The sequence below is a fragment of the Nansenia antarctica genome (genome assembly GCF_963989245.1).
Source record: "Nansenia antarctica genome assembly, chromosome: 12".
NCBI lineage: Eukaryota > Metazoa > Chordata > Actinopteri > Argentiniformes > Microstomatidae > Nansenia > Nansenia antarctica.
In genome coordinates, this window is record NC_137682.1 from 4,925,345 (window position 1) to 4,936,883 (window position 11,539).

General features: G+C 40.3%; 2 protein-coding genes across 2 annotated transcripts; both read left to right on the forward strand.

The window, feature by feature from the left end:
- Positions 1–385: 385 nt before the first annotated feature.
- On the forward strand, positions 386–6,559 carry cnn2 (calponin 2). Its single transcript, XM_080543370.1, has 7 exons — positions 386–528; positions 3,112–3,233; positions 3,614–3,680; positions 3,991–4,128; positions 4,553–4,669; positions 5,622–5,768; positions 6,108–6,559. Exons 1-7 carry the CDS (start codon positions 472–474, stop codon positions 6,399–6,401), a joined length of 942 nt encoding a protein of 313 aa, XP_080399496.1. The 5' UTR covers positions 386–471; the 3' UTR covers positions 6,402–6,559.
- A 2,837-nt stretch (positions 6,560–9,396) lies between these two features.
- Positions 9,397–11,390, forward strand: rps15 (ribosomal protein S15). The gene is made up of 4 exons (XM_080543371.1): positions 9,397–9,445; positions 9,820–9,905; positions 10,608–10,842; positions 11,234–11,390. The coding sequence occupies exons 1-4, from the start codon at positions 9,443–9,445 to the stop codon at positions 11,345–11,347; spliced, it is 438 nt and encodes a 145-aa protein (XP_080399497.1). The 5' UTR covers positions 9,397–9,442; the 3' UTR covers positions 11,348–11,390.
- Positions 11,391–11,539: the final 149 nt, after the last annotated feature.

Below are 11,539 nucleotides of genomic sequence, written 5' to 3' on the forward strand. Positions count from 1 at the left end.
GATAAATCTCGCGAGAGTTATCAAAATAAGGCTGGATGTTTTTGTAAATCTCGCGAGATTTATAAAAAAATAAGCCTGGATTGTCCTTTAGCGACGTTGATGGAATACGCCCCTGGAGTTCCTCAAACTGTTTTCGACGGTGACTCAAGATCCCTCGTCTGGCTCGACAGGGGTAAGGATACTCCCCCCATTCAGGAATTTGGGACTTTCATTCCATATAAGGACTTTTTGATATCAATCACGACCCAGAGAGAAAGGGGATAGGTGGAGCCTAAGATCGATTAACGCAGGGTAACATCTCCGTGTGAGCGTTTTGATTGGTGGATCGAAAAAAGAAAAGGAAGTATTTAGTTCGCTTCGGAGTTTCATTGGAAGAGAAACGAAAATAAAAGAGTACTATCGTCCTCCTCGCTCAAAGAAACTAAACAAAAAAGTTTGTGATCACCACCAAAGGTACAAAAGTTGTTCACAATGTCTGGCTTTAACAAAGGTCCTGCCTATGGGTTTTCTGCCGAAGTTAAAAACAAGGTAAGCGAATAAAATGATAATTTGTATAATTTAATTATAATTATCTATATATCTATATTAATTCATGGGTTACTGTGTATCCAGGTAATTTTTTTAGATCACGTCATGTGCGCCTGTGGACGCGCGGGCTTAAAATAAAATCATCGTTCAAAACGTGTGAATCACGTGACGTGCATATTAACTTTGACAATAATATATTCTAGAAATGATACCTATATGATTTAGGTTGTAGGTGAGGTTGGCTATGGGCGTTGCCCTTATTGGCAGAGTAAATGTCTTTGTGCATGCACAAATGTAAATCCCTATGTACGATTCCATTAGCCTACTTCAGATGCATCTTAGAAAGTTATCTTCGAGAGAAAACGGGGTCATTGTTATCTAAGGCAAACCCTCCACCCAAAACAAAGCCTCAATGTTGACATAAACACGGAGATAAACACTATAGCCCTATTCAAAGCAAATAACTAGGCTATTGTTGAACCTTGTCTTTATACCGGCAATGTATAGGCCTAACAGGTGAATTGGAATTGAAACTCCAGAGTCGAGGAACTTTTTTTATTTTAACCACCACCAGTGTAAACAGACAAAACTAATTATATTCTTATTTTACCTAATAAACGATGTAGTATTTTCTCCATGATGCTCCACGTTAGGTTGATAACTGTCCTCCCTCGTTGGCTACTGTAATCTGTTAGATACCAGTATGCATTTGTGTGGTCTGTGTCTGACACACATAACAATGTGTATTTGTCCTTCAGCTGGTTTATAGTTGACATTCCATGGCTAGGGTTAGGGTTAGGGTTAGGGTTAGGGTTAGGGTTGTCCTTGTATGAGACATCTTCTGCCCCTCACCACTACGTCTCCTAAAGACACCCGCTTTCCCCTCTACGGCGTCCCTAAGAACTTCTATTGCCCCTCTTGTACTGTTTCTCTGTTTCTCCAGTGTCAAAAAAAAAAGAAAGGAAATTGGTTTTAGAAGGTGATAGGAGAAGGTTTTTCCTTCTATTAATGGCCCCGGGCCTGAGCTGGATTACTCTTCCTGCTACGACTGGTGGACTGATGATTCACATGCTTAGTATTCAAATGTATTGATTGTAAGTCGCTTTGGAATAAGGCGTCTGCTAAATGCCAAAAATGTAAATGTAAAAATGTATGGGAGATGGGTCCCATCCATTCTCCACAGTCAGCACCAGTGTGTCTCGGAACACAATGTACATGATGATGTAAAGAGCTGTTGGTTTCCTCTCATACCAAAAATGTTCATCGGGGTAGAAGTTAAGAGCTGTGTGGTATTTCCTGTCATTGAAGACGTAGCCTGCTCTAAGCTATGTGCGGTATTTAAGGGTTTCGGGTTTTCCCCTCTTTTCCTCCTCCTCTGCCCTGTTAGTGAAGACGGTAGACTAGGTTATGCTTAAGCCAGTGTTCTGGTTACTAAATTCAAACAAAACTGACACCTAAGAAACAACTTTTGTGGTCCAAGTTCATTCATTTGATTGTTAGACACTTAACTCTTAATTTAACTTTAGTTTTCTAACAGCTGTTTTCCCTATTATCCAGATTGGGCCATGGGTTTGAATTCCTTGAGTTCAACATGTCACTCTAAATTACATACTGGTATTTCAATGTCTTCATGGGGATTCAAGCAAGTAATGTTTTCAGTTGAGCGATAATTAATTGATTCATCAAGCAAAAGTATTTAGAAGACTTGCATTCTGAGAAAGGTCAAATGACTGTCCTTTATTTGGTTGCACTTGAAGCTCAGTTTCACATTGCCTTGGAGAAATGTAACTTCAAAGGTGCTTTATCGCAATACATTATTTTTTATCTGTAAGGCACATATTTAATCTCTAAGGCACATATGTACTTATTAATTTTTTTATTTGACTGTTCATGTTGACAGACACCAATAGAAAACTCCAAAGGCAAATACAACGCCTAGAATCAATACTAGACATTGACAGCTCTCTGATGCATAAATGCACAAATGATGTGACGGAACACTCCTGACTTACCAGAAACACCTGTCAAGACAATTGACTTAAGCATAGAAAGTGTTGTACTTTCTGAATAGTGAAACCAAGTACACACATGCCTTCAAATAAAAGCTGAGTCTCAACTTTAATCTCATAATGGTTTATTCCAATCATAATATCACCTTGTTGGCCTGCTCGAGGCTCTGTCATTATGTGAAGCGCATTGATGAGTCACATCTCGTGAGAAAATGTGCTTTACAAATAAAACTTGATTTTGATTTGATTTGAACAGCCTCTCAAGAAGTCAGTCTGTGCACGTAAAATTGACTTGCCAGTTCACCAGCTACCCTGCTGTGCTTCAGGGGAGAGAGGAATTAAAGTGGTTTAACAAACAGGATGTGTGTGTGTGTGTGTGTGTGTGTGTGTGTGTGTGTGTGTGTGTGTGTCAACTCTTGAGTGCTGTAATATCCAAGAAAATCACCTATAATATCCCATTTAGTCAACACTGTGAGATGTACAGTACTTGTAACATCATTGTGGCTGCTTATAACATATATAACATACTTATAACACAACTTATAACACATATATGTTTATCTCCCCCCTCCAGATTGCTCAGAAGTATGACACTCAGAAGGAGGAGGAGCTGAGGGTCTGGATCGAGGATGTGACTGGTGTTGCTATTGGTGAAGACTTCCAGAAAAGCCTGAAAAACGGTATCACATTATGCGAGTAAGCATGTATCATACACTCAATTAGAGAGAGAGAGAGAGAGAGAGAGAGAGAGAGAGAGAGAGAGAGACTTACATATGTGTCACTTGTCAAGCCAATTTACCAACACATTTGGTGTGCTAAAATAGGGGGACTAGTATGTATACAATGGTTGTAATTTCAAAATAGTGAAAACATTGACACAGCAGAGAATCTCTACTTCAACTTCATAGTACTTGTTGGAGTATAGAGCTATAAAAGAAGACAAAAAAATGTCCCATACTTATGGAAGGCACTGTAGGTCTATTACCCTCTGACTTATTGTGTAATCTGAAATCTAAGCAATTAACAATTAATCTAAACAATTAACTTAACTTACATTAACAATCTTTATCCCTTAGACTGATCAACAAACTTCACCCTGGCTCTGTGAAAAAGATAAACCAATCCACTCTAAACTGGCATCAGGTGAGCTGATTGGATATGTTATCGCTACTGCACATCAGACAAGCTTAGTCACGAACAAACTTCACCAAATCTTGTTTATTTTCTAGTGACTATGTCTGAGCATTTGCTTTTCAAATCCTTTATAGATGGGTGCAACTTCCGGGCTAGAGAATATGTACTCAAATGTAGAGAGTGAATTATTAATGTATTGTTGTCCTTGGCAAAGGGGCACATAATAATAATTTTCATGAATTCTATTCCTGTGTGATTGATTAGTGATGATATGCTCTTAACTTATTGAATGTCATCTGGTGTACGTGTCTGATTCTAGTTGGAGAACCTGACTAACTTCACCAAAGCTATCACAAGTTATGGACTGAAGCCACACGACATCTTTGAGGCCAATGACCTGTTTGAGAGTGGTAACATGACCCAGGTCCAGAGCACGCTACTGGCTCTTGCCAGCATGGTAAGTACCTTCACTTACACACTGCTGTTGGAAGTGAAACTCATGAATAGGTTTTCTCTCAAGCTGTGTAGCAGCTAACATAAGTAACTGCCCTAGCGTGTCGAGTTACCTTGGAAAAATAAATCCTTCTTCTAGAACGACGACTGCCAATGGCCCCTGGCCTGAGCATAGATTACCTTTTCCTGTTGTGACTGGTGGATAGATGATTCACTTACTTAGTCATAATTATGTATTTGTCGCTTTGGAAATGTATGAAATGTATGTTCCCTGGACTAACAGCTCAGACTAGCTGAATGGTCTAACAGAGTCTCTTTAGTCAGTCTTGATTTAAAACCCATCTGTCGCACTCGAAGGATGCCTAACAATTCAGTAATGACTGATATTTTTGGGAGTCCAATATGACGGTCTGTGCAATTTCCAATAGGCCAAGACCAAGGGCATACATTCCCGAGTGGACATTGGGGTGAAGTATGCAGACAAACAGGAGAGGGCGTTTGACGAGGAGAAGATGAGGGCTGGACAGTGCGTCATTGGACTGCAGGTAAGAGAATGTGCAGATACACCTCAGTGGAGGAGAAGAGGGAAGGATATTTTTTCTTGTGAACTTTTAGCTTCCTCAATACGTGACGTTAGAATTATAAGGTTCTATCTCCATTTTTGTCAACATTTTGTTTTTTACATACCGGTAATCTGATCCATTAGGTGTTTATTAACGCCTGTGTGGTGTTGTATTTAAAATGTTGAAATGTTTTAGTTAGTAATTCATAAAATACAAAGGTTCCATCTCACAAAACATAATGGAATGTAAAAACTTTGACGCTCAATATCTCTGAACTGCCCTAAACGGAGATAGAACCTTATAATTCTAAACGGAGATAGAACCTTATCATTCTAAACGGAGATAGAACCTTATCATTCTAAACGGAGATAGAACCTTATCATTCTAAACGGAGATAGAACCTTATCATTCTAAACGGAAATAGAACCTTATCATTCTAAGCTCACGAATAGTCTCCTCAATAGCCAGCTTTGTTGTTGTTATTAGTATTGGTGCCACCTAAGACAACAACGATGGATAATGCTGGATAAGACTGGCATATGATTTTGTCAAAATGTTCAAGCCAAAAAAAATCTGCATACATTTTTCAAAATAGCTTTATAAACATTCTGTTACACCTAGGTGTACAGTTGTGCTTGGTTCTGGTAACCATTTCTCAATTATTTTGTAAATGTATGTATTGTTATGTTATGTTACATATGTTATTAATGTAAATCCAGATAATATATAATATGAATTCAGGTTGTTGGCTTGATCGGCATGCTTCAGAACTCCACGGCATCCAGATTAGTGTTACTTTAAAGACTTTGCTGACTTGTTTTCTAGCTTTAGTCTGAACATTGTTGACAACTAATCTTGCTGTGTAGATCAAATCAATGTTTAAGAGAGGCTATTATATCCTACTCATCCTGCTGCCCTTTCATAACTGATATAGATGGGGACCAACAAGTGTGCCAGTCAGGCAGGTATGAACGCCTATGGAACTAGGAGGCACGTCTACGATCCTAATGCTCACATACTGCCCCCCATGGACAACTCCACCATTAGCCTCCAAATGGGGACCAACAAAGGCGCCAGTCAGGTAAAATTCAGATTTTAAGACTTGGTCATGTCAAATTGTAGTGATTTATTGGTTTAGATCAGTGGTTCTCAAACCTCTCCTCGGGGACCACCAGCCGTTCCACGTATTTGATCTGTTCCACCACCAGCACACCTGATTCAACTAATCAAGTGCAAAGCAATTATGGTTTGTGGTCCCCGAGGAGAGGTTTGAGAACCACTGGTTTAGATTCGTTTTCTTTACAGTTATATCTTCAGGAAGAAAAAAAACTTCTGTTCACTTGAACTTTTACTATTAACAGCTTCTTGCATGAAAAGTTCAATGGATTTTATAGTAAACCTCTTTCTCCCTATTTGTCAGGCTGGCATGACGGCTCCAGGTACCCGACGCGCCATCTACGACGAGAAGTCGGGGACTGACAAATGTGACAACAGCACCATGTCCCTGCAGATGGGCTCTAACCAGGGCGCCAACCAGAGCGGGCAGAACTTTGGTCTGGGACGCCAGATCTACGACGCTAAGTACTGCCCTAAGAACGAGGAGGTCGAGGTTGAGCAGAACGGAGCTGGGGCCTGCGAATACGTTCCGGAATTCCAAGATGAGGGTTACCAGGGTGATGGGCAGGTATACCAAGAAGAGGCGCAGGATTCTTAAATCGCCTTAAAGGCGTGCTGATTTAGAACATGGAACATTAGAACCTCAAGGCTTTTTATTTAAAAAATTACATACGATTTCACCTTTTTTCCGTGATCTCCTTTTGGTGTTGGAGAAAAATGCTTTCTTGCCCTCATTTGGTTAGGACCAAATTTCACACCTATCACAATTATCCATTTATTCCATTAGTACATGTTTATTCAAGTGTTGAAATGGCTTTACAAAGGTGTTTTTAAAGTGTAACCATTAAAGTCAGTATGTTTTGTAAAGTGCCAAACAATTCTTTCTTAGTTTTCCCTACCTCTATTGTAATGTTTTGCCACATTGGTGGATGGATTAGGGATGGGGTGCCAATGATGGGATGCCAATGATTTTATTATCAGCCAAATATTAACTATCAGCCAAATATTATACTTGCTAAGACAAGATGTCTAAAAATCCTCTGTATTAATACAAGAAGAATGTGGAATATTGATAGATTATTTTTTTTCTTCTATTGTTGGAATTTGCCCATCCTTGTATTTATATTCCTAATAATCATGTTGTTGATAGTCCCTCAAGTCAGACGTGTTGCCTTCCACTATTTGCATATGTTCCCATATGCATATGCGGATGGCTCGAGACTATATTGATAATGTAAACTATACATTTTATTATTTCTTCAATTGATGTGAATATGAATGTGAATTTGTTACAACTGCTTGTATCTGTTAAGTATTTTAGTTGGTGATATAAAAGGCAATAAGAACTTTTGTTATTATGTTGAGACCGAGGGAAGGAAATGTCACCCAAATGTGTTTGTCGGAACAAACCACTGTCTCATTAAATTCTCATTCCGTTCCTTTTTTTGTACTCCATGCAGGCTTGAGCTTTTTGGCTTTTTGGCTTTTTTCCCCCCTCTGTTTGCAAAACCAGTAGAACTGGAGCCAAGCTTGTCATTGGATTAGAGTATCTTGCGAAAACCATTTTTCAACATTCCAAGCTGAATACTGGATTCATTTGTCAATTCTTTCCACATTGTATTGTTTAATGTTTTAATTTGTTTATCATGTTACATTGATGATTGAAAAGAGGACAAGACATGTTTTTTTAATCAGTGATTGTTCATATTATATTTTGTTTGAAATTTATTTTCTACAATCTGAAGGGAAATTAGCTGTTACTACCTTTGGTATTATTATCATACATTCCTTTTGAGTTTTCGTTTGGATCCATCATTCATTTTATAATGGATAAACATTTGTTCATATTGAGAAATATATATGTGTGAATGAAGTGTAATAAAGATGTACATTCTATACAAACTTGAATAACATGCATATAACGTCCAATTCTCTAATTTGGTTAAGAAGTTCATTTGACTCTAAAATGCTGCATTATCGGTAACATAGACACGGCTGTTCTAGTGTCAACTGTCACTTAGATCCAACTGTCACTTTCAAATTAACCTCAAGATTCCTGTATATACCCTGTTCTAGCTATTATCTGTTTCTCATCTCATTATCTCATATTACCTGACATTCCATCACATACTATAACATTGGTTCCCTGAGGGAAATGACATAAGCTAGGCGCCATAGCACCTCGTAACAAGCCACGGTTAACAAAAATAGATCTGATTTACAAAGCCACTGTTCAACACTGTTAGGCCCAATGACCTACAGTGCCCTGTGGTAAGTAATGGGACAGTGAAGCATTTCTTTCTTCTTCTGGTTCATGTTGGTTTCACCATTTAGAAATGACAACACTTTGTATACATAGTCCCCCTATTTCAGGGGACCAAAAGTAATGGGACAGACCCATATGATCTCCAAATTAAGCATGCACTAACCGCCTGAAGTCTGTGACCCATTGACGCCACCAGATGCTGGGTCTCTTCTATGGTGATGCTCTGCTAGGCCTGTACTGCAGCCATCTGCATGCTCAATTGGATTTAAATTGCAAGCTGCAACGTTTGCAGGAAAAGCGCTATACAAATAAAAAGTTATTCATATTATTATTATTATTATTATTATTATTATAAATATGAAGATTGACTTGGCCAGTCACGAACATTCTGCTTTTTGGCCCTGAAAAACTCCCTAGTTGCCATAGCAGTATGTTTTTGGATATTGTCTGTCTGTGTCTACTGTATGATACAGCACCATCCAATGCATTTAGAGGCATTTGCTTGTACTCAAGCAGTCAAGCTGTTTCTCTACACTTCAGAATACATGTTGCTGCTGCTGCCGTCAGCAGTTACATCATCAATTAAGACAAGCTAGCCAGTTCTAGTGATAGTTAGTTATACATCATGCCCAAACCAACTCGACCATGTTTCACAGATGACGTGGTGTGCTGTAAACCTTGGGCAGATCCAACTTGCAAACATGATAATATTCATCTTATCTGTCCACAGGGCCTTTTCCAGTCCTCTAATAATAATAATAATAATAATAATAACTTTAATTTATATAGCGCCTTTCAAAAACTCAAGGACGCTGTACAAGGGGATGAAACGGACAGACAAAACAGAAAACAAACAAAGCAAAAACTAAAACAATGACTAGGGGCCAAAGGCCTTGGAGAACAGATGCGTTTTGAGGGCTAGTTTGAAGGAGTCCAGGGTGGGGGCGTTGCGGATCACTGTGGGGAGGGAGTTCCAGAGAGTAGCAGCCACGCTGAAGGCTCTGTCCCCAAAGGTCCGTAGGTTGGTGCGGGGGGTGGACAGCAGGCCCATGTCTGTGGACCGCAGGTTCCGGGAAGGGGTATGCTGGGGGAGGAGGTCAGTTAGGTACTGGGGGTGCGCAGGCGTGAAGGGATTTGTAGGTGAGGACGAGGATTTTTAATGTGATGCGGGACTTGACTGGGAGCCAGTGGAGGTGAATGAGGGTCCTTTTTGAGGATGGTCCTATGTCTTGTGTAACAGCGCCACCCCCTGGCCCCAAACATGTTATGTGACAGGAAATAGATGGATAAATATTCCGGATGCTCATTCCAGTCGCGCGATATTAGGACCGACGAGAATATCGCATGTTCTTTTCCCCTGAACATCAGGCAAGATGGTAGGTGGCCGAATTTCTTTTCTAAAACCCATCCGTGACAATCTGTGTTAATCTCAGCTGAATTAACCGTCCCCGTGCAAACTGAACGAACCACCTTCACATGTCACTTCTTGACATAACACACAGCGATAAATCGCAGAGATTTAACACTAAATTAACCCCCTTTCTGAGTTTGGGATGTATGCTAGCTCAGACGAGCTAACACTGCGCTTTCAGCTCGAAGCCGATCTGGCTTTTGTGTTCATGCAAACCAACCACTTCTATCTATTATATCAGTCATGTTATAGAACTATTATTAACTAACGGTCAATTGTTTAAAGAGTCAATTCAACAACCTGTCTTGTGAGTTAAACCATGTTTATTTAATCCCCTAGGCGGATACCGAGATCAAGAAGAAGCGTACCTTCAGGAAGTTCACCTACAGAGGTGTGGACCTCGATCAGCTCCTGGACATGTCCTAGTGAGTCAGTCATCTTATTATATGTGCCATAGTGGGCTGTTTCTAATACTGCAGAATGCGTTAGGATATGCAACTGAAACCTCAGCAGTCCCTGTACTACCCATCCCATCCCCATCCTACCAACTGGTGTCTAGATACATCCCATCAGGCAGAATGGGATGTATCTAGAAGTTTGTGGTAGTGATGCCCTCTTCCAAGGTTGTGGTGCTTTTGTATGCATAGCAAAGATCACATGATATCATTTATGACCATAGACGTTATGACAGCCCTACTAAAATGGATGTAAAGATGTAAAAGATCTAGGGCAGGGATTTCTGAAACGCCCTTTGGAGTGTATAACACTAACAGGCGTGTTTTGATATTGTAATTATTACTTACTCTCCTGAAGAAGTGTTCCTTTCAATTCAACTTTATTCGCCATGTCCAGTGCACTAGGAACATGATTTGGTATTCAACCATAACAAGCTACAGTACATACAGCAACAAGACGACAACACGACAATACTCAAGACAAAATATACAGTACCAATATGAGTGGATATTATGAATAAATACTGTACAACTAAGTGCAAGAACATGTAAAGTGCAAGGTACAATGATCAATAATTATTGAGAAGGGCTGTGGCTTTGGGGAAGAAACTGTTCAAGTGTCTTGATGTTTTTGTGACCATGTCTCCCCCCCCCCCTCTCTCTTTCATACAGTGAGCAGCTGATGCAGTTGTACTGCGCCCGTCAGAGGAGGAGGCTCAACCGTGGCCTGCGCCGCAAGCAGCAGTCCCTCCTGAAGCGCCTGCGTAAGGCCAAGAAGGAGGCGCCCCCCATGGAAAAGCCCGAGGTGGTGAAGACCCACCTGAGGGACATGGTCATCCTGCCTGAGATGGTCGGCTCCATGGTCGGAGTGTACAATGGCAAGACCTTCAACCAGGTTGAAATCAAGGCAAGTGCTGACAGGACCTCTTCAGTTTAGACACACTTCTAGGACACAGCACTCGTTTTGATTGAAATTGTTCTATTGTTACTAGGAGTGGGGGACAATTCGTTGCTTTCCGCTTGGCGGAACCCACATTTGCGAGACTGTTCATATTCCAAATGTACACTGGCGGTCAAAGTGTGATACTGGCTGTCAAGTTGTCCATTTGATTGTTTTTCTTCAACTGTCAAGATATGTTTTTTTTGGGTGTGTGAAAGCATCCATGTCCTGTCCTTAATATTATAATTGTGGGTATCTTGGCAAGAACACTATCAAAAAAAGGCGTTGTGTGTTTGTCGTTATGGAGCTGAGAGATTGTCCTGCTTGGCACTAACATTAAACTTCTTCGTCTTTACAGCCTGAGATGTGTGGACACTACCTGGGGGAGTTCTCCATCACATACAAGCCGGTCAAGCACGGTCGTCCCGGTATTGGAGCTACACACTCTTCTCGTTTCATCCCACTGAAGTAGAACGGCTGTTGTCTTTGTAAAAATAAAATTTGGCTTCACCACACTGGTCTTTTTGCCTTCAATTTTGATGTTTCATTCTGTTTGCATGACCTGACACTTAAAAGAGCAGTTACTGGATATTATTGGACATTCTGACTTGGGGTATTTGAGTATGACATGTAGAGTATTACTGTCTGGAGAGATGTTTTTCCA

Excerpts from the sequence above, each read along its gene's own strand:
- cnn2 (XM_080543370.1), top strand. The coding sequence starts at position 472 with ATGTCTGGCTTTAACAAAGGTCCTGCCTATGGGTTTTCTGCCGAAGTT. Across the intron at positions 529-3,111 it reads CTGCCGAAGTTAAAAACAAG|ATTGCTCAGAAGTATGACAC; the intron begins GTAAGCGAATAA and ends TCCCCCCTCCAG. Across the intron at positions 3,234-3,613 it reads AACGGTATCACATTATGCGA|ACTGATCAACAAACTTCACC; the intron begins GTAAGCATGTAT and ends TTTATCCCTTAG.
- rps15 (XM_080543371.1), top strand. Across the intron at positions 9,906-10,607 it reads CAGCTCCTGGACATGTCCTA|TGAGCAGCTGATGCAGTTGT; the intron begins GTGAGTCAGTCA and ends TCTTTCATACAG. Across the intron at positions 10,843-11,233 it reads TCAACCAGGTTGAAATCAAG|CCTGAGATGTGTGGACACTA; the intron begins GCAAGTGCTGAC and ends TCGTCTTTACAG.